This window comes from Camponotus floridanus, unplaced genomic scaffold, assembly GCF_003227725.1.
Source record: "Camponotus floridanus strain SB8 unplaced genomic scaffold, Cflo_v7.5 scaffold87, whole genome shotgun sequence".
NCBI lineage: Eukaryota > Metazoa > Arthropoda > Insecta > Hymenoptera > Formicidae > Camponotus > Camponotus floridanus.
The window spans coordinates 257368-280905 of NW_020229857.1; the positions used below are offsets into that span (position 1 = coordinate 257368).

The following is a 23538-nucleotide window of genomic DNA, read 5'->3' on the forward strand; positions in this document are numbered from 1 at the left end:
ATTTTGGTGGGTTCCGCTTGGTTGCGGGGTGACCGCGAAACTTTGCGGAAACTCGCGCAAGTCCTGCGTCTAGCATCAGGAATTTCTCGATCAAGGATCGAGAAAGTGGTTCCCTCAAAAGCTGCTATTTGCTAAGCCTTCCTTATATTGAGCCATCCATGAATAATCATCAATTATCCAAGATAATTCTAGCTTAGACATCTTATTGTTCGATGCGATTAAGAATGAGCGATTTTATTTCATGAATTTTTAGGGAAATGATTTAAGCTAATTATATTGCATTACATTAACACAGAGGGATGCAACGAATCAAAAATAGTGCACAATGAAGATTAAAAATAGATGTGTCAATAATAAATGTCAAATCAAATTTAAAAAGACACGGTAAATCGAAGCATCTTTCGTATTATAATTTAACGAGCATAATGTGTTTTTGACAGCAAGAATACACTCGTGATTTCCGCAGTTTATCTAAATACGGAGCCGACGGAAATCTATATCTCAGAATTCGTAGAACGAAAATCTTTGAATTCCTGTTCTATTCATTTAATAGAGTTCATCAACCTTTCCGTTCAATTACTCGGCGTAATATCAGCACGTATTTTAATTAAAAATCATCAGAAAATAAAGTTAATACCAATAAAATATTTCACGAAAATCAGCAAAAAGTTTTATGAAAATTAAATGATAATAGTCATTAAAAATGATGAATATTGATAGAGAACTTTATAAACGCAAAAAACATTTTGATTTATTATAATATACTCGAGTTTTACGATATCATTTTGTTCGAACAAATGGGATTATTTTGCACTATATTAAAAATAATCTTACAACATGAATATGTTTTAAAAATTGAATAGCCGAAGCAAGATTATTGCGTTTATAAAGTTCTCTATCAATATTCATCATTTTTAATGACTAATTATCATTTAATTTTCATAAAACTTTTTGCCGATTTTCATGAAATATTTCATTGGTATTAACTTTATTTTCTAATAATTTTTAATCGAGGGCTCGATACATTGGATTAATCCAAGAGCAAATCAGCTAAAAATTTGTCAACTCGATCGAATTTGACTATCGCGTAGGAGAATGGCTTGTTCTCCCCGCGGGCCATCAGCTGATGGAACTCTTTTAAGTCTCCGGGGCACGTCTAGAAAAACGGAGTTAATAGAAATTCATGAAAATTTTATTCGCAACTTGGAGGCGTCAGTCAAGCCGCGCGTTGTGCCGCATATCAAGCAGCCATTCTCTATCTCTCTTTCGCGCGCGTATATAAATTTGCACATACGAGTCGGATATATCGTGCATCTTCGTTTGTTGTAAAATAAGCTAGGTGTTTATATGATGAGAATAGTTATGGATAACTATCAGAAAGATATTTTATCCCTTAAAAAAAGAACAATCAGTTTGATACGAAAGTTTCGCTTAAATACAGGTCCGAGATTCTAATTTTAAAATAGATTTTAATTTACAAACTTTATTAATTACTTCTCCAGGTTAATCATATATGTAAAATCGTTTTTCGATATCGTAACACTTGTACCATAGCGCTATAAAATTTAAATCTGACGATTCGATCGTCTCAGAATCACATTACAACGTCTACCTCGATGATCTTCATCCGTCATCGCGCTGAGAATATCGCGCGATATATTGACTCCGCTGCGCACTTTCCGGAGTGTTTAATGAATTAGTGGTTTCAAAGTCATGTCAGGGAAGCCGGACTTGGTCTTCCGGCTCCGGGAACAGCGAGTATTCGTTTCTTCTTTCTCGGGAAATATCAGGAAGAGAAAAAAAAAAGGAAAGGAAAAGGAGAGAAAGCGAACCGGGATTCGTGGGTCTGTCGGGCGGCAGGCTGCCTAATTGAAAGAGGTTTTCTGTGGGCGAGGGTAGACATCAGCGTGAACGAAGCGTTTCCAAGGAAACCCGGCAGCGGGTACTCGTGTGGAGAGGGCCTTCGGCACCAATGGGGCTGCGAGGGAAAGGCGCCGGCGCTCAGCATCGCTATACTATCGAGCGTCGCTATCAAAGGTTTCTTGACTTGCCATGGCGGATCTGTTGCGTATTTTAAAGATAATCACCTAATCTTTATTTATCTATTTTATTTTTTAATTATTTTTCCATGTTAGCACGTCGCTCGTCCGCGGTTAGAAACCCTTTCCAAGAGATGCGCTTACCTTAGGATGTTTCGTGGTCATCGACTTATGTCTTTGTTGAAGGATACTAAAAATCTAATCAATTCTTTCGTCCTGGATATAATTATATTTATTTATCAAGAGTTTTTAAAAATATCGCATAAGCTAAAATATTTCTCGAGGATTAAAGAATTTTGGGGACTGCTCTTCAAGATACATATCTTAAGATCGATCCGAAAATCACCATGTGATAAACTATCTTGATGCCTCTGATTAATTAAATTTAAAATGAGCGAACGCGCGAGGAATCCGTTCGCGGATAAATCCGCTCGTTTCTGCAGCCTATACATTGTATGCAACATCAAGTTATGACACTCCACATCATTGATACAGTAAACGTAATAGCTCTGTTGTATAATCGTTGCATTAATGGCTAGAAAATTGCTCGTTACGAGTACGTTGCACATAATAGCGCGTGTGGCAGCTCTTTCCCTTTCTATCTCTCTGATAACCGCGATAGATGTGTATGATAGTTACACAACAATTGCCACGCTTGTATGCTTCGATAGGTATTGCTTATCCAATCATCCTTTACGTATATACGTTCGCCTCTTTTGAAACTATCGAATAATCCTTGGTCGTATGTTCGTTCAGAATATACGATTAAGACTCTTTTTTATATCGAAAAATCAAAATTGATATAGCGAAATTGAGAGCGAAATTAAAATATTTTAATTAAAATATATTTTTGCGCATTAATATATTTGATATATTTCGCAGCAATACTCGTAGAAAGCGAATGGACGTGAGATTAATTCTGAACAAGAGATAAAACTATCTGTCGTTAAATTTTCAGTGTATTCAAAATTCGTGGATATCGGCAAGCGATTGGGAGATTTCAAATGCAATTCCCAAACACGCCGCTGACAGAGCGAACGATCGGTAGCGCGGGCAGATTAATCAGTCACCATTTTTCCGATCGAGCACAATGCCCAGCGACTCCGGAACAATGGGAAGCATTCCTGATTAGCAACAAAATACTTGAAATAGTGTAATGAAATATTACGATTCATCGATTTGTAGTAATTTATTATCGCTCGAAGGGAGAGGCGTAATTGCTGCTCCATCTCTAATTCCCGTTAATGAACAACTATTAAATTGCACGATAACGCATCGTGAGAACTGCCTGTACAAACAACAATTACTTCGAAGTGGCATTATGCAGCTATTTGAAATTATGTGTAACATTTAATTAACGTCTTAATGCGATTATTGTTGCGTTGCGAACTCGTTAGCGCGATGATACGTATTGTCTGAGATACGCGGCGGAGATGAGCGCTCTCTTGTACGATACATCGCGAGATTTGACATATATGTATAGAATATACCAAATTATATACGGCCCGCACGCGTTCGCTCGAAATAAAATAATTAAGAGCCGCCGACTTTATCGCTGAAAAATGCACGAGCTTTCGGTGAGTGTTCGCTCCGCTTAATTAGCCGTAATGGACATAATGAATTTTACATTAGGCCGATTTTTTATCATTTTCGAATAAAAAAAAAGGGTAGACCGGGGGCGAGGAGGGGGTATAACTCTCGTACTTTCATAAACCCGGCGCGGTGCAGCTAAACGCAACCAATCCCCGCTGCATCGAAGTACATAATCGTGCAACGAGCGTCGTTTTCGCGAAGCGCGAAAAGTTATTCACTCGGTCACCGTTTCATGTCATAGCTTTGTAGCTGTCAGTTTTCGATAATCAACAAAAGGACGTGATCAAGAGCGGGAAGACGTTGAATAAAATTGCTAAATACTTGTCTTCTAAGATAAAAATTATCCTCAACATTGAGGGTTTCGAAAACTCATCGTGTATGTTTAATTCGGATAGATCGCGGGAGAAAGGAATAGCGGGTGCGAAAAAAACGTCGATAGAACGTATTGCGCTAACATAGTCTTTACCACGATTTAGAATCACCCCATATTTAGAAAATTATTCTTCAATGGAGGAGCGGCGTTCGACGGCTATGCATTATTTCGCGCGATGGCGATGCGAAATGTGCGAACCGCGACGGGAATTGACGATTGACACACGGGGTCAACGGCTTTTTTTCATGCGATGTGCACGCTTTTAGAACGCGCTCGCGCGTCCCGTTATTCCTTACCGTCAATCATATCGCGAATATTAATTCGCCGCGCGCTCGATACTTCAAATAAAGTTCAATCATCCGGGACCCACGTTGCGGGAGGTTTGAGACAAAAGCTTTTTTCAGCCGGACGTTTATTACTAAGCCGACAGTTTATTTCGGGCGGCGTATCGGCACTTTACGGTTTTAATTACGCGTATTTTAATCCGCCCAGGAGACATTTTCTGTTTCGGGAACGCGGTGCCGGGTAGAACGAGCTTTATTAGACTGCACACGGTCGATTTAAATTTAATCATAATGAAGAGGCGATTAAAATTGCAATCGTCCACGGAATAGAACCCATAGCGCCGAGCAGTTAACGTCTGCTAACAGGCATTTAACTTAACTGCCTCAGGTAACTGCTCGTTTCTAGGCTGAAGGGTCCTTTCGATTGCCGTTGCCGGAAATTTTATGGGGCACGACTCTTTCGTCGATGAGCGCGTCCAACTTTCGCTGGCGAAAAGGCACTGTTTTCGCACGAGATCGTTCTCGTGGATTATCGTCGTTCATGCAGTGAAGTCCGCCGATTCGGCAAACTTCTATCGATCGTTCGAGCTTCGTATCAATGTAAAATCATTAGCGTAAAGTTCCTCTAATATTCCCGAAAACCTTTTTTCGATAATGCCACTTATATAAAAATATAGGCAGATAAAAGTCATAGGTAGAATAGGAATTTTTTGGTAACGTCATAAGAGTTTTATGAAATTGAAAAACAAGCTAATATATATCTCATCTAATGTCATGTGCATATTTTCTGATAATCTTTCATGTATTATCATCGTAATTAAAAATCGTATTGAAAATAACAGCGGCGTGAATTTCGTTTTGCGTTTAACGAAGTAGATTTTATAAAACGAATTAGATGGGGAAGCCACGCTTTTCGTTCGAAAATATCAATCTCTTGAAAGAAGCAAACGGCTAAACGTGCGACTTTTCTCGGCTTGATACGCTGCGACTTCCAGAAGTCACATATGCCACGAGAGATGGTAAAGCTCGTCCATGGTAGCGGGTGTCGGAGTATTGCTTTCAAAGTATCCCCCGGGAATCGGATGAATGGCGATGTCATTCGGCCGTCCTTTGGGATAAGCAAGTGACTGCAGTGAGGATAAATGTAGTTCGTTATTGTCTTGCCCCGAGAAATGGGAAATGGTTTTGCGCTGTTGACGCGGCTTTCACCGACTCAAGTTTGCCGCTAAAGATTTCGCGTTTGTAAACCTTAATATAATTATATATAATAGATGTTAATTTTTTCGGATTAATTATTATATAATTGTTATATAATTATTATATAATTATAATTAATTATAATTAATTATACATATAATTATCTACATAATTATCTACATATAATTATCTAGCGTTTCTTTCTTAATACAATTATTTTATTCGAAGGTATTATTTAAAAAGAAAGGGAGGACATTACAATAAACTAGAATAATATCTCTAAATCGATAGTAGAAAAGTATTCCAAAAATATTAATTATTTATTATAATAAACATCTTGTCACGTCGCATGTCATTATTGATGAGCTTCTATAAACGGAGAATTACGCGTGAAAAAAAACCGTCCAATTCGAGTAATATCATCCCGCGAGGAGTCGATAATTTCGCTGGTCGACTGTGCGCAAAGGAAGCGCGAGTCCGAGGACATTTATTGCAAAATCAATACCTTTAACGCGGAGTTACGGTATCGCGCGCGCGGTATCGAAAGTCGAATATGATCGAAATGCGATATTGAGCTGTAAAATTTCCGCGCGATAAACTATCACCGGCTATTTGCGGATACGTATATACATTCGGCCTATGGCCGGACATGTGTACGCGGCAATCAAGTGTTTTATGACGGTGCATCAAACATACGCGCGTCAAAGTTACTATGCCAAATCACTCTCGATCATGAACGTGCGCGTCACGTTAAATCATCGTCACGTTGTCGCATAGTTGATCATCTCCTTCTAGCATCTTTAATCTTCCTCTCATCCAAAATGCAAGAGATCGCGAAATTCTAACAGTACGAATAAATAAAAAATTCTTTTGAGGATAAATTGATTATTTGATTACATAAATAGAAGCTTAATTTTTATTTGACACCGTACAATTGTTTGCAAATTATAAATTATTCTCGCAAGCGTTCCAAGCAAAATATTTGACTCAAGATTAAAAATGAAACTTGAAAATATTGTTTAACTTTTTTCTTTGTGAAATTTAGAACAATTTATGAGCCCGATAAAATCGTAAAATTCGCACTGATAAATTAATCTGTTATCCTTGTGTAAAATGACATTTCGGCGAGCGATGACGAAAAAGCGATGCGCGTAAAACGCGTGCGCGAATCTCGCAGCTCCTGCGTCGCTGCGAAGATCCGACGCCTCTGCTATGCAGCGGTCTATGCATTTTAAGGGAGGGGTGATTTTTAATGCCGTATAAATATGCATAGGCCGCGATATTAGCTCTTACGTGTCGCCGCCCGAAAAATATCGCAAATGTACGCGTTACGTACGCATACGAAAGTGCGCGTGTGTGCGACAAGACCGGGGAGAAAAGCATCCCTGTGTAGACGTGCGAGGTAACAGGACCGTGGAAGGGCATTAGGGTCCTCGATGGATAAATTGTGTCGCCGCGATGAGCCCGGGGGAGTATCATCTAACGCCCATTTTGTTATGATGTCTGCCATATAATGAATAATTCCGATGCGATAAAAATGCATAGATTCGCCTGATTAATTGAAGGACCGAGAACTGTACGAGAGAATAAATCCTATGAAATGGTAAATTCAAGATTGCATGAATACAACTCGGGTAATATATCCAACGTAAAAATGAAAATTAGATTATGAATATGTAACGCATGTCTCGAGGAAAGTTGACATGATTAAAGACACATACCTATAATTAAAGGTATAAAGTAAGATATTACAATTGTGTCGCTCAATAAGGGTCGGACGGAAAGGCATGATGATTTATATAACGTGACCACTCGCGAGTTTGAAAAATGATTAATAATATACACGTCGCTTTCCTATGGAAATGTATAGTGCCACATAGATTTTTTCGCGAATGGACCATTTCCAAAGTAAATCCAGTTCTACGAGCAATTCGGGCTAATTTGACGACAGATATCGCAAGTCGGCGATATTGCGCCCATGAAAATAATAATAAAGTATAAATGGATCAAGTTTATATGACCGAGGTGCACGTAAGAGAGGACCGAGTATGCATTTTATCGTCGTGTTTCACGTCAAACCCTTTACGAGATTATATGCTCTAGAGGAAACTGCCTCTAGTTCTCTCTACTCTCGTCGCGATAAATTTTTCGAATCTTTCATTAAAGTTTTGCGTTACTCATTTCTTGGATATCTATCTATAAAAGGAAGACGGTCAGTGTAGAATTGAGAATATAAAGTGCATTTTGCTGCCTTTCCGCGTATTTAAATTCTGTCAAACAAGTGAAAGTAAGTCAGAATTTATGTTGAAAATAACAATACGTGATAGTTGTATCATTATAGCGAATACACAATAGCTGCGTTACATAATAGATAATATAACGTGCCATAATAATGTATCAAAGGGGCCGATTTTTAATTCCACGTGACATTAGAAGTCGGGCGACTCGCTAATGGCGTAGCGAAAATCTCTCTCCTGACGGCGCAACGCAACATGAAACAGTGGGCGGTCCGGGTAATGCGTCTTGCCACCCTCAGACTATCTCCCGACCACCGTCATCAATCAGGGTCACATCCTGCAAAACTTATGTAGTATTTATTTTCATTAAATTTATCTGTCCACCTGGTCCAGAGAGCGAGCCTTATATTGACCCCATGAAAGCAAATCGAAGGCACAAATACTTTATAAACAATAAGCAAGCATAAAAAAGCATAGAAATATATAGAATTAAATAACTCTAATCTCTATTACATGACTTTTCTTTATCGATCATTTCATATAAAATTCATTCGCGTAAAATATTTAATTGCATATGGAATATAAGATTTATTTAAAATAAGATATAATAAAATATATAATATTGCACTGATAAAGTTAGAAAAATACGGGTAATATGTACATATTATATTTTAAGATGATTAAAAATCTTTAATTTTATTTTTTAAAAATCTTTAATCTCTAATTTTATATTTTATATGATTTAAGATTTTATATAAGAAAGAGACGGAGATTTTTAATCTACGCTAATTTCTTTTTTATCTTCTGTCATAAAAATTTAAAAATATTTCTCCGTCAAATTTTCAACTTATATATAAAAGTAGGTTACGATAGATTGTATGTGTTAAAGAGGAATTGATATCAAATCAAAGATTATAAGTTAACTCTCGTTTAATAAAAAATGTGATCGTGTAAATTTACTACATCATCGGAATTACTGAGCTTTTCGTGTACTATCGCAAAATATTAATCCGGTACACGTCGACTGTTTGGCATCGTGAATCAAGATTTCATCGCGGAAAGCTTCTCCCATCCCGAGTGGAATCATGAAAGAGAAACGTTATCTCGTTTCGTGGCGATTCGAGGCGTTTTTCCGCGAAGTGAGTCGGACTATTCTTCAATGGCGTGCTGAAAGCTACTCCTATATATCTTGGGGCCTCGGGCAGATCCCGCCGCTTGCCTTGATGGCAAGCTCAATTTATATCAGCGCCTGCTGAAACCCCCTTTACGAGGTCTCGCCACCCCTTCCTTACCCCCTAAACCTCACCCTAACCTCAAACTACCCCTGTCTGGCCAATGTTCGCTTCTTACTACCTTCGACCTCCCCTTGAAGCTTCGGAGGCTCCTCCGGAGTTAAACTAAGCCATTCCCGATCGACGAAAAGAAATAGAAAAGGTCGCTTCCTAAAAGTCGCGATCCTCGTCGTCTTCTATCATCCCTTGTCGTTGCGAAAAATGTTTCTGACAAATATCATAGTTTGGTTTGATAAAAATTATCCAAGATGACATGTGAAACATTTTTCCTACATGTCTTTGTTATCCAGTAAAAATTGATTATATACAAGCAATTGTGAAAATTTATTTTGGAAATATTAAATAGAAATTTTTAATAATAAATCAAAATGAAGTTAAAATTAAAATAAAATTCTCGTGATTGATATTAAATAATTCGTTAAAAAGATAGTAAATGGTCATTTGATCGTGAATAAAAATTTAGTTTCTTCTTTACATTATTATTATGCATTTTTTAACACTATTGAAAATACTGATTTAATAATGCGTTATCATTATTGAAATCGTCGATCATTATTGCACTATAACGTGTTAAACGAACAAATACATTCAGGGATAAATAACTCATTTAACGAACGAAATTATTTGAATCTGAAATTAATAAATAGCAGAATTATAAATGTAAATAATTTATCATGCAAATTTTACGTTAGTCTCCCATGTAAAAATACTGGCGGATAAATTTATGGCAACTTTTATGATGGCAGAAAAACTGTCGAAAGCACTAAATATAAATAAATGTATCATACATTTTAGACACACATATTTCACATATTGAGATATATTCGTTATATAAATAGATTTTATAATATTAATAAGATATTTTTTTACACATAGAGGACTTTTTATTTAAAATTTTTATTAATATAATATATTAGCATAATTCTCTCTTTTCTAATATAATTAAATGCAAATAATTATATTTAGAGAACTCTTTTCGTATGTGCATATATAACAACTGTTTCTTAATTAATAAGAAACTGGATCTGGATTTTTATCGCACAACTCATTTTAAATATTAAAAATTTATAAAAGTACATATTTTTTATCTAATAAAAAATATTTAGTGATCTAATTTTGCAACATCACTAGAATGCATGATAGAAAATTTATGAAAATTGTATTTCGTGGGACTCGAAATGAGCTTGCCGTCTTGTACAGCCGGATTGCTCGGAGAGTCGATGTCGATTATATGAAACCAGCAACGTCCATATCCACCCTCATCCTGATCCCAGGTGCTTCCTGGGAAACAGCTGCCATGGCGCACGCGCCTCCGCGCCGACGAAGCAGTGATTGATCAATTTTTAAAAAGCAATGTTCCTAATTGACCCGCCGCGCCGGTTTGCTTTACGGCAGGCCGTTTATATCTTACGAGAAGGCATCAAGTCAGGGCGTCTTAGTCATCGAAAGGTGTGTTCAACTGCGATTCATGCCAGTTGCTCATCTACAGATCTACCATTTCGAATCCGCTAGCCAACAAAATATTAATATCGATCATCGCTCATCGATTAAACATCGTTCATTAGCATATTAAAAACTGCCTGGAATATAAAATGTTTTAATTCGAGAATACTGTCGTAATTGGAAAACTTCGATAAATTTTTTATAAAATTATTTACGTCATGAGAGAAACACACGAACAGTAAAAAACGCGATTCAAAGTTAGTCCGTCTTTCATTTTATGTCACATTCCTTTTTAATATTTTTCCTTTGCGTATATAATTGTTGTTGTTTTCGAGGAGTTAAATATTAATTTTTATATTCGATTATATTGTTGTTTTCGAAGAGTTAATTATTAATAATTATGATCGCTTAGAAATTTAAGCATTAATTAATTTATGCGTTATATAGTCACATCTTATTATAACTATATAACATCATGCAATATAATGCATTTTAATATAATTAATATAATTATCATTTTAAATAATTAATACAATTTAATCGAGGAGGAGTAGATATTGTATTTCTAATATTGATGCTAATATTGATATTTGATTAGTAAATTAACGAAAACATCACGAAGTGAATAGGACATTGTATTTTTATACTGCTTCAATTACATTAAACATTTTTAATACTTTGAAAGTTTTAACACTACGAGCACCGAGTTTATGGAATTGGCAAAAATATAAAGCTCTGGCAGCCACGACCTATCGATTCTACGTATGACAGCGATTATCAAATGAATTACAGTAGTGCATTGTCTCACGTGCTATGCAATAAATGATGCTAATTTCATCGTGTCATATCCTGCCTCACGTTGAATCAAAATCTCGATGTATTTTCGAGCGATAATTTCCGCAACGATTGTAATAATAATTATTGTGTTACTTATATTGGAAAATTATATGGAATCAGAAAAATTTTATCAAAATTATTTTTACAAAATACGCTAGAGAAATTGTAAAAGAATATACTGGAAAATTCGTAAAAGTTAAACATCAAATATCATAGTAATTAATATAAACAAGAAGTTTTTTTAAGCTAAAATATTTCTATTATAAACAAATAAGCTATGAGCTTTTTAATGGAAGATTTTTTAAATAAAAGAACTTATAATTATCGGTGTACCTTGTAAAGATTATTAATACTGTATTGATAATAATTATTAAATTTTTCAAGTCTATCTAGATGTGTGTCTAGTTTAGAAACGCTTGTTACCGTATATCGATTGTTTCCAAAAACAGATTTACCTTGGAGATGTCATTTACCTTGGCAGATGGACATGAGATTAATTGCAATTGTAGATATTCCTTCTATTTTTGCATTAGGTATTAACGTTTTGCATTAGGTATTCTTTCTGTTATTCCTATTATCCAAAATGATATGAAAGACGAAGTTATTTATGTGTATGTGGTTTGTATGCGTTTTTGCACATGTACTATGCTGAAGATATTTTAATTTACAGAATTATTATATACATATGGTACTAATTAGACGTATAATTTGTTGCGAACGCGTTATTTCTTTTGCATTATTGCAAAAAATTCTGCTATCAGTCGTAAATTTTTTAAACACATTTTAATAAGAGAGTTAATTAAATATCATGTTCAAACTTTTACCGTACATACATATTGCGATACTTGTAGGCTGCTTCTAGTTGCTTTAATGTTAAGTTTCGATTCAGGCGAATAAAAAACTCGATTGCTCGGCTTTCCGGTATCGGACATGCACGTCGAACATACTTGTTCGCGGGTCGTTATTTCGTAACAGAAGTCATTAGCATCCGCTCGCGTTAATTAACGGAAGTTCTACCATATGTATATAGGCTTGATGCATCTGTGGGGTAGGGGGTGTACGTGATAATGCGCGATTTGCGCGTAGGTAATCTCTCTCTCTCTCTTTTTCTCTCGTGCTTTTTCCCTCTTCTCTGTAACAGCGAATTATCCACGGGCTTTTAGCCGCGGTTTCATCGCAGTTCTACCGTGAAATCGACACGCCCACGACCGAGAGACGATTTGTCGGTGGAGTGAAGACGAGATGTGCGCCAAAAAAAAAAAGGGCGGCCAAAAAGCAACGCAACTGTGTTTCAGAAGGAGCCTAAAAATTGATAAAAATAAAATCAGCACATTGCGCATAATTTTTTCCGCGAGATTATCGTGTCAAAAGTTTACAAATGATGACGGTATCTGGCAAGAAAAATATGAGTTTATGTATGCGAATATATGCACATATCATGTATGCATAGGTATATGTCTGATTTTATAAGGATGTAGTGAATTTTATGGAGATGGAGGAGAGCGTGTTCGATTCTACGCCACTGACTGATATATAGACGCTGATTCGGTCCCAATGCACTTAACACCATCCAGCTCTAATGCCATTCTCTCGTCACGAGCGTCCATCCTTGAGAGTCAAGAGACCCGCCAGCTGTTACGAGCCTCCGACAAATATCACAGGAGGATAAACGTTAACTTAGCCAAAAATGACATCATTGTTCATGTTCAATTAAGATTTAACAATAAGAAAGATAAGATTACATATAAGAAGACATCAAGAATGCGAGTAAAAGATCTTTTTTATCGTCGAGTTATTTAAAATCACTATAATCATTATAGATTTCATCTAAACAGCTTATTATATACAATACTATACTAGCTTATTTCATACAACAATTAACAAATTAAAAAATTATACTGACTTTCTTGTCGACAAGACACCAGGACTTAAAATAAACGTAAAATTGACGAATATTGCTAAAATTACTCCACGTGCCTTTAATCGACAGTAGGCGACGAATTAAAGATCGCAAAAGTCGTCTCGCGGATCGTAATATTTATCCGAATACTCCGAAATCTCTTAAGTTTGACATCAAGACGCCTTCGAGTGCAACGATTGCTTCATGGCAATACCTGAGGTGTACACTGGAGCGTGTAAATCCCATATATCCAATTAGATTCGTATAATCCTCGTATGTTAGCCGAGGGTGTACCTACCCCCTCGGACCGCTACCCCTCTTGGCCTCCGCCGCTCTTCTCTCCATGCGTGTCCCGCCGTTACGTGTGTGCGTCTGTGTGTGTGAGGTGGCGCAAGCGCGCATCCCGCGCTCTAATACTAAAGTACTAATTTATGGGCACATATGAGATGGCTATAGTGCGCGTTACCGTGCCAGAAAAGGACTATAGTCTGCGGAGAAGGACGGGAACGAGAGAAACAGAGAGAGAGAAACTGTACTGCTAGTGGTGGTACGTCGGCATTGGTGGTAGTAGCGAGATAGGGCGAGGGTAGGTAGGTATATCGGAGAACACAGAGGCGGGCTTTGCATGCGATATCAATAAATCAAGTCCCCGGGACCCCGGCAGCTTAGGGGGCCACTACGTGGCCAGAATCAACAGCTCATAACGTCGGCTAATAGCTACCCGCGGTGGGGTCGAAGATATTGTCGTAACACCGAGGGACACCTTACCGTCGCAATGGTTGGATTTGGCCGCGTCCTATTGAGGGAAAAAAAATGTTATCGCGGGTGAGGGAGGACGGGCAAGGAAATTATCGAAAATATACGATTCTCGATCATGTCAGACACTGTGAAACAAATAACGCTTTGTTGCGAGAATAATAATGGACTCGATGACTATCTCCCTGCTCATCGACGAAACGTTAAACGGGAATTGGATTGGTCTTTTTGATCGATCGATTCAAAGTTCTTTATAAGACGATAAAATAAGAGAATAATTCGTGTAACGCAAACACATGGTGAGAATTATAAAATATCTTTGTAGCTAGAATTTTATGGAGAATTTCGAGGACTTTTTTCAGATTATCTATCCGTTTTGTATACTACAGGTATGGTTTCAAAATCGACGAGCCAAATGGAAGAAGCGCAAGAAGACGACCAACGTGTTCCGGTCTTCGGGATCGCTGTTACCGTCGCATGGCTTGCCACCCTTTGGACCGATGAGCTCCGACCTATGCAGCGGAATGTTCCATACCCCCGCGGACAGATGGGGAATGGGGACAGGTCAGATATCAATAGTCAGTTTTATTACTAACCGTGTACATACATGAAATGAGAGATAAAAAAAAAGATTACCTGCCCGCTTACATCGGAAAACGATGTAAGCTCTCTTTCTCGACCGCTTGTATCGTTATTCGCGATAGAAAATTGACGCATTTATTATATTCCGATGTTTAAAAATGATGTATTTATATGGGAGAGTTTTCTGAATTCCCTTTAAAAACGTCATTTTTTTCTGTCTGAGAGAATATTTTCTGTCTGATTATCGATTTCACAAGTTATTGGATCATTAAGAAAGCGTCGATGTATTTTATAATGTATGTATTGTGTATAAATACGCAATTTTGCTATCGAGACAATATATATTTCTGCATAAAAACAAATTGACTTACAATCTTATCAATCAATTTTCGTTTCGTTTTATTCCACGAGTTTAAAAAATATGGTGCCTTATGTAAATATATTGGAAAGATTTCCTGGATAGAGAAAAAAAATATTTTATTTTGCTTAAACAAATCGTTTTATAAGTACATTTTAATTGATGTCTTAAATTGATCCATCTTATAAAATATTTATACGATTTATTTTGATAAATGTTGAAGAAAATGTAAAGAACTAAGAGAAAGATTTTAATAAATTCGATATCCATTTGTAATAATCTTTTTCACGAGAAAAAGAATAGTCGAAAAAGATTTTAAACATCTCCATAAATAAATAATTGTATTAAATATCAAGTAGTTAATTTCTTCACAAATAATAAAATATTAACACATGATGTGTCTAAAAGATTTTTGTAATTTTTTTATATATTCTCCAATGTGTAATGTTTCAAATATATTTAGTTTTAACTTGTATCTTTTTCCTGAGAAAAAGAATAGTCGAAAACATTTTTAAACATCTCCATAAATAAATAATTATATCAAATATCAAATAGTTAATTTTTTCACAAATAATAGAATATTAACACACGACGTGTCTAGAAGATTTTATAATTTCTTTATGTAATCTCCAATGTTTTAAATATATTTAGTTTTAATTTATATCTTTTTCTTGAGAAAAAGAATAGTCGAAAGAGATTTTAAATATCGTCATAAATAAATTATTGTATTAAATATCAAGTAGTTAATTTTTTCACTAATAATAAAATACTAACATACGACGTCTAGCAGATTTTTATAATTTCTTTATATAATCTTCAACATGCAATGTTTTAAATATATTTAGTTTTAATTTTTTATATCCTTTCCTTCTTTCTAATTTATAGTGACGTGCTTTTAAATACACATTCTATTTAAAAAAATGAAAAACTGCGATTACATTTGAATGAAGATGTAACAAAGTCGAAAAAATTCAGAAAGACAAATACTTTTTCTTACTTAATGAAAATACATTCCCCATATTTAACTGCAATCTATCGCGTCATTTAATCCACGATATGATTAGCATCTTATATGTACATTAACAGGAGAAGAAGCAACGCGATGAAGAAGGAAACACCGATTCTCTCGTAGATGAAATCGCGACAATCGCTCGTCTCCTAATTTAATTTCGCCCGTCCACGCTGTTCGAGACAGCTGAAATTATTTGTATATTATTGGCCCCACGGTTGTTCACCGACGACGACTCTGACAAGCAGCCTTTTCCATTTTTTGAGAACTCTGTGTCACGCATGTAATCTCACATTTTAATTGCCCATTGCGGTAATTTAGCTGTAACTCACTCGTCGTTCCACAGGTCTCGGGCAATTACAGGGCGGCATGGCGATGGGTAGTTTCGGCCAGCTCGGTCAACAAAGCACGGGAAGTCTGGGTTCCAGTCTGAGCCTCAGCAACTCCGGACTGCCGATCAACAGCCCGTCGCAATCAGTTTACCATACTAATTACGGACTCAATTCTATCGGTAAGTTTCATGAGAAGCAACGTTTGCAGTTAGAGTCTAAACAGTAGAAACGTGACGAAAAAACGATATATTATGTACTGTTAAATATGATAAAATATTATTCTTTTTACCGTAAAATTAAAGGAATATCGATATCATAGATTAAACTCGCGACGACAAACATCGTTAAATTTATTAACGTCAATTTGCTCATCTTTATTATCATTTACGCGCTCTCAAAAATGTAAGTTTTAAAACGTTATTATTTTAAGTGCAAAACAAGTGTTGTACAGTTACATCTTTTGCTTCAGACGAGATTTGAGTAACGTTTTACGCGTGTAACGTTTTGCTTATTCAAGTAACATGACTTGCTGAGACTTGGCGACATGCGCGAACGCGAATAGACACACCCAGGAGAACGTTCGCGTCAACCTGGCCGCTTATATACGCGTTGATAATCGTCTTGCCAAACTTTTGGACCGTGGTCCTCTAAAAGACGGCGTGCAAACAGCGTCATGGAAGTCTCTTTGACGAAGTCGTTAAACGTTACGGTGCATTAAGGTTCGAAGGGGTTATGCGCCTGCACGTAAGGAATTTGAGACAGAAACATAAACCCCGTCCTCCCATCTATTTACGCAGGTAGACTTCAGACCCGATCTCGCACCTAGGTGCGAGATCTTTCGCTGTATGTTTACCATAACATCCCGATGCAACCTGTCTTGGTTGAGTTACGCTTCGCCTCACCCAAGGGGACCTTGTATCTTCAAAGATACTTCATGGGATAAATCGCATGTGAAATTCCTTCTTTCACCAAATCGCTGTGTGCCTCGGTCGTAATTCTTGTATCAAGTGCGAAAATGAGATTTTTTTTTTCTTCATTCATAGAAGTGCGCATACTCTTTGCGAAGTATGTCGTACGACTTATTATTCTCAATAATTCGAGACAAACATTTTAACAAATTTGAATTTCAATGTTAAAATTTGCAAACGTTAAGATGAGAATTATGAATTTTGGACTACGAGCTATTAAATACGTATAAGATTTACACGTTTTAACTTGACGCACATTATATGTATCATACATTAGAATCTGAATATCTATGTATGAATAATAAATTGAAAGCTATATTTGTTTTTTTTTTTTCAATTGCAATAAGTCGGATTTCAACGCTCATAAACCGTAGAGAAATAACGAACTTGCGAGATGATAACGAGAAATCCAATAATAAGAAAACAGTCTCGCTGTTTCCTTTCATAGAAAATTTTTTCGCTTCATTTTTTTTTCATCCCCCAGTAGCTAATAAATCATACTTAAGGAGAGACGTTGTAAACGAGAGTATCGTTTTTATGCGTATTGGTACACTTAAATCATTGGCATATTTTGTTTTGTTATATATCTTGCTAACACAGGTCATCAACCCTGAAGACGAATCTGTCTGATACAAATTCTATTCAATAAATATAAATTGAGAAAAGACGAGTGGCAACAAATATTCGAGTTTACTAGACTTATACATCATATTGCCGCAAAAATTGTATCGGATATAGCAATCACTGATTCAGACGATGTAGAATCACATAGAGACGTGATAATCTAAAACTGCATTTATATCAAACTCTCCTAAAAAAGCGAGGCTTACGGTAAAAATCCGGCAAAATTTCGCAAGCTGAGTATTGTGAGTAAAGTGTACATTTAGATCATACATGTGTGTGTCTGTGTCTGTATGGAAGCGCACGTAACGCTTATACGGTGCCAATTACCGAACGTTATCGCCATGTAGCGTCACTCGGGAGGAGAAAAAAAAAAATTGGCATTCCACGAGCGCGTCGGTGTATGTGGCTCTGAGGTGAATACGTCTAGCCTAAGCCTGGCAACCCACTGTAACGCCTTTATCCGCGGATAATGCTTAGAGCAAATAGCTTTTAGAGTAGAGCGTTACTTTTCGGTTACCGATGATGATTAGCACTGCAATGTAACCCAACCAACGGCATGGTGCGGTTCCTAGGCGATCGGAGAGTTTCCATTTGATGTCTCTTTCTTTCTCCCTCTCCCTCTCTTTGTCTTTTTGCCGGCGGTCACAAGGCGCCAACAAGCCTCATAATGCGTAAATTAACGTTTCAAAACGCCTGATTTTCAGCACACGCTGCCGCGAACGGTGCGCAAGTCGCGTATCTTGCTCAACAAGTCGTATAATTTCTATAAAAATTTAAATTTTAATGTCTCTTTAAAAACATAGCTTCTTAAATAGAAGCAATATATTATCACTCATAAGCAGCAGTTTTAGTTGTAAGTATTGAAAATTGAAATCTTATTGAGAAAAAGCATTAGTGACTGATTTTTCAATGAAATCTAATTGCTATAATTAATGACAAGACCGAGGAGCAAATGTTTTTCACTCAAGATGAAGTAAATGTTTTCACTGACTTTCAGTGAAATCTTGTCCCTGCTTCAATCAGTGACATTTTCGCTGGTTCACTTTAAAAGAGTATTTATCTTTGCACACACACACAAATAGGAAACACATACTTTATGCCGCGTATCGCCTTGTTTTATGTACATTTAACTTTGAACGTCGAGTCATACATTTGCCTTGTACATCCCCAAAACTTCGGACCAACTATTCTGCACAGAATCATCGTACCAGCCGACAATAAGTCATAAAATCACGTACATCTCGTAGCTATTAGACGTTCATTCTTTCGTACGGCTTTTCAAAAGCTACCGCTGCCGCTAGTCCTCTGCAAACTCGTGTTCGGCGCAACACAGTGTCATAAAAAAAAATTTTCCTTTTCTCCCTTGTCTTTCGAGCCCACCAGCGTAGAGCGCGATGAGGCGGAAACGACTTTACGACGGCCGGTAGCGCATCCCGCGCGCTTTGTCAGCCTACCGTGTATTCAATATCCCTTGTGCAGAGAAATGAAACGTTCCCCCCCCCCCCTACACCTGCGATATTGCACCTGTAAATTGCCTCTTTTCTACCTGAATCAAGCATCTACTTCGCCTTGTCGGTAGATTCGTAGTTAACTACACGACAATAAATATTTATCCTACGTTATTCGTCAAAAATTTTTACTGCTTCCCAATAATAACTGGGAACTGTTGGGGAACATGTAGTTACAAAGTCATGGGGGAACTATTTTTGTTTAGGGCGGGGGGTAGAAGTCCCGAGATCATTTGGATCGCGCAAATTTGCATCGATGTACAAGTAATCGAATGTTTCCACGAGGAGAGACACTCATCTTTGTCAATTGCTTCCACTTGACAGGCGGCGTTCACGTGACGGCGTCTCGGGGTTCGCCACCGGTCGGCGGCCAACCGATGGGTTCGGGCCTCAACTGCGGCCAGGGTTCGCCCGGCACGACTTCCGGAGGCAGCGGCGGCGGGGGTGCCGGCAGCGGCGGGGGTGGCGGCGGCGTCTCCTGCGTCGGTGCCGACGTAAGCGCGAACGAGGCGTCGGACTGGAGAGGCGCCCACAGCATCGCGGCGCTCAGACGTCGTGCCTCGGACGCCTCGCAGCAAGCCTACAGTCCACAATCAGCGCCGCCGCCCCCAGCACCACCTCAGTATTCCCATGATCTGGAGTACAGTTCCGTTTATTGAGACATCGCCTGAACGTCCTTTGACGTTCAGTTCCACGGGAGGAGAGGTTGCTGGCCGTCGCGGTAGGAGCTTACCGTAATTATCATGTGTGGAACGAGTACTCCTGTCTGTTCTCCGTCGAGGAATCGCAAGATAGGACGGTGCTTCTGCGAGCGATTCTACGGAAGAGATCTATCCGGTTTGGGTCGTGATTTGAATCAAGTCAAGATAATGCAGCGAGGTCAAGATCGACGATGTATTAAAATGTATTAAAATGAGAATCCTGAATTCGATTTGCGCGAGGGTCTAAAATTATTCGCCGCTTTGAATTTAACATAGAATCGATGGTGAAGCATAGCAAATAACGACGAAATTAAAGTGGTTAGGTAATTTTGGACATTTCGATCGGCAAATGTTCAGCTCATCGCCGCAAGGGTTCATAATCGTTTGACTATTATGACTATTTCATCGCGATGAGAATTTCTATTCTTCAAACAACATGAATTCATCGTCCTGTCAGAAGAAACAATTGCAGGAATAATATGAAGAATCTACACGAAAGGAGTACTCTTCTATAAATTCGTACAGAGGTAAAATCAGGGTAGAAAATCGAAGTTGCTGGCGACAGACAGCGAAAATTTATGCAATACAGATTCTCGTCATCATAGCCTTCCCAGGACCATAAAGTAAACGTATCGATCCTTGAACAAGATTGATTCTTGAAAAATATGCATTTTTATAAAGTTTCTAAAGAAATATTTAAACAGAAAAAAATTTTCTAAAAAATATGATTAATATTTCATGTACAAAATGTTTTTCTCATTAAAAATCTAAATAATTCATTTTGTTTTATAAATTTATATTTTTTTTAAGATGTAGATTAAAAAAAACTTAATATTAACGAAAATGCATATTTTTGTTCAGTCTTGTTCGAGAACTGATACATTTATCTTACGTATGACGTATGTATGCCACAGTTTCTGCAAATGTATCTTGCTGATGTTAATACTGGACTAATCCTCGAATGGATGCCATAAATATAAGAAAGATAGAGTAATTGATGTAAATTATGGAGTTGTCGTAATAATTAAAATTATTCGAGACGGATAAATATTTCCGACAAGTAGTATCTAGTCAAATATTTGTTAAATTGCATAACAGATGTAAGTATCATTTAATATTTTAGCGGAGAAAATTGAACCATTGGCATAAACAGTTTACTTGCACATTATGTATCATTGATATCATCGGATTTCTCGGTTTGATTTGTAACAAGTTAATGGAAGAAATTCCTTTTCTAAATGGATTTTCTGTGTTTCGCGACGGCTGATGAAAAATTATTCGATAATATAAAGACGGATTTTACCCAGTGTTATTAAAAATTCAACCTAATCACGACAGCTCCAAATATTTCATAATGGCCAATGACTGATGTTTTCCATATGACCAGTTTTATTATAATATCAAGCGCTCTGACCACTGAAAATTTACTGCAATTATCACGAGTCCGAGTATTTCCGATTGAGCCCGAATATCTATCTATATGATTAAAATATAATCCATCAAAATATGGAGGCTATTTTTGTGAGCGATTGAACGCACTGTCCTAATAATCACGCTGAGCTGTCGACAAAGGAAGGAACGAATTGTGATCTATGATTTATGATTTTTGTGACACGTGGAAATATCGCGACACGTATCTTTCTAAAAGAGGAAAAATTAAATCGTAAACTAAGATGACCAGCTTCGCGAGTGAACTTGTCTTGGGTTGGCGCTGTGCGCTGGTAAAAAAATGGAGGGTGGCTATTTCATATAGATATGCATATATTAATATGATCACCGAGTGTCCGCGTCGAACGATTTGATCGGCTCCATGTATTCGTGCGCGTGTTAATTTATATCTCTTTCGGATGAGAAGTTTCATCTCCTTCGTATTGAGCGACACGACTTGCTTGAGCTTCAAATGCAGTCGTTAAACTCTGCTCGTTTCGCCCTCGTTAGAGGCATTTCGAGTGTCTACGCTTGTGTCTGCTAAAGAAACGTCGATGAGATTAAGGCCTCGCTAATTGTAAATTATTTAACCAGGTTTCGAAGAATGATTATGCGACAAACTGATTAGGGCGCGAATTTTCGCCACGCGAATCTTATTTACATTTGTTTCTTCTTCCCCGAGAGTACTTCTGAGCTCGACTCGGTTAAACGCGGCGAAAAATGCACATATCGCATTCACAAGTCATGGAGATCAAAGCGGAAGGCGTGGCGAGGTGCAATGAGATGTATACGACAAGTTATCCTAGTATTATATATACACGGCATTGTAAATATAGTAAAAATATTGACGTGATAGAGGATATATATTATTATTATTATCATTATTCGAATCGCGAATGCGACGGAGCTATTGGCTGCTCCTGTTCGCCGGTTGTTTGCAATGCAACGCAATATCGTCTAACGAGACTGTATGTGTGGATATGTGGTTTTGTCTCGAGAATGGTATTCTTTTGTAAAATTTCGCCATTTGTATCGTTATATTTTCGACGGAGTTCTTGAGTTTGCGCGCAATCAGTTTCCCAAAACTCTTATTTGTTGCAACAGAATCCTTGTATCAACTTTTTATCTCGTATATAACAAGAAATGAAAGGTATTTTTTAGACGAGCATAAATATGAATCTTTTATACAACACACATCGTTAACTTTAATTAGAAGCTCAGAAAAATTAACATGCGGTTTAAAAATTGTATGTTAATTAGTCTTCTAGTATTAAAACGACAGCAAAATTATTCAATGATTCTGTTGCCGAATAATGAATCGTATGTTGATATGCGCAACGAAAAGCTAGTCTTTCTTGTCACGACTTTGCGTTTCGGATGGAGATCTTGTGCAGAGACAGACGCGTATGCATAATTTATCCTATAATTTTACGGGAGCCCCTATTGAAGAGAGGAAGAAATATATTCTTCTTTTAAACAAGTCCGAGATAGAATAAGACGCATCGCGTTTCGATGATATGCATCCCCTCGGAGATAAGTGTTTCGACGATGGATACAAGTTAGCGTACAATTCATGTGTATTTATATTCCTGAAGAATTTTATGGCACGCTATAAGTATAAATTGTTCCGTTGTTGTCATCGAGAAGCAAGTTTTGTAAATAAAGTATACGTCTAATAACGATAATAACAATAATAATAATAACAACAATAATTATAATAATAATTATACAACGATAACAATAATATTAATATTAATATTAATAATAACAATAATAATATAATAAGAGTACGATGGCATCAACATTACGATTGAACGCGAGTATACATGGACATTGTGATATATTTCGAGCTGGCCGTTCATTTTTCTGACGGCGATATCGGCCCGCACAAGATATTCCAAGCGGTAGATATTGCGAGCGACTGCGAAAAGTCGATTATTCTAGTTACGAATTTACGGTAGACCTAGGTAAACCTAACGATAAATATGGAATAACAGATAGGCAATTGTCAGTGTATCACGAACGTATACGATTTTTAATGTACAAAAAAATAATGAGCGCGGTGCGCGGAGACGTT

At 37.1% G+C, this 23538-nt stretch overlaps 1 protein-coding gene across 1 annotated transcript in view; it reads left to right on the forward strand.

The window, feature by feature from the left end:
- Positions 1–20689, forward strand: part of LOC105256160 (homeobox protein orthopedia) — a 28061-nt gene extending 7372 nt beyond the window's left edge. Inside the window, exons 4-6 of the mRNA XM_011265863.2 lie at positions 14341–14515; positions 16247–16411; positions 19657–20689. Coding sequence (XP_011264165.1) covers positions 14341–14515; positions 16247–16411; positions 19657–19991 — 675 coding nt within the window. The 3' untranslated portion in view covers positions 19992–20689. The remainder of the gene's footprint in view (positions 1–14340; positions 14516–16246; positions 16412–19656) is intronic.
- Positions 20690–23538: the final 2849 nt, after the last annotated feature.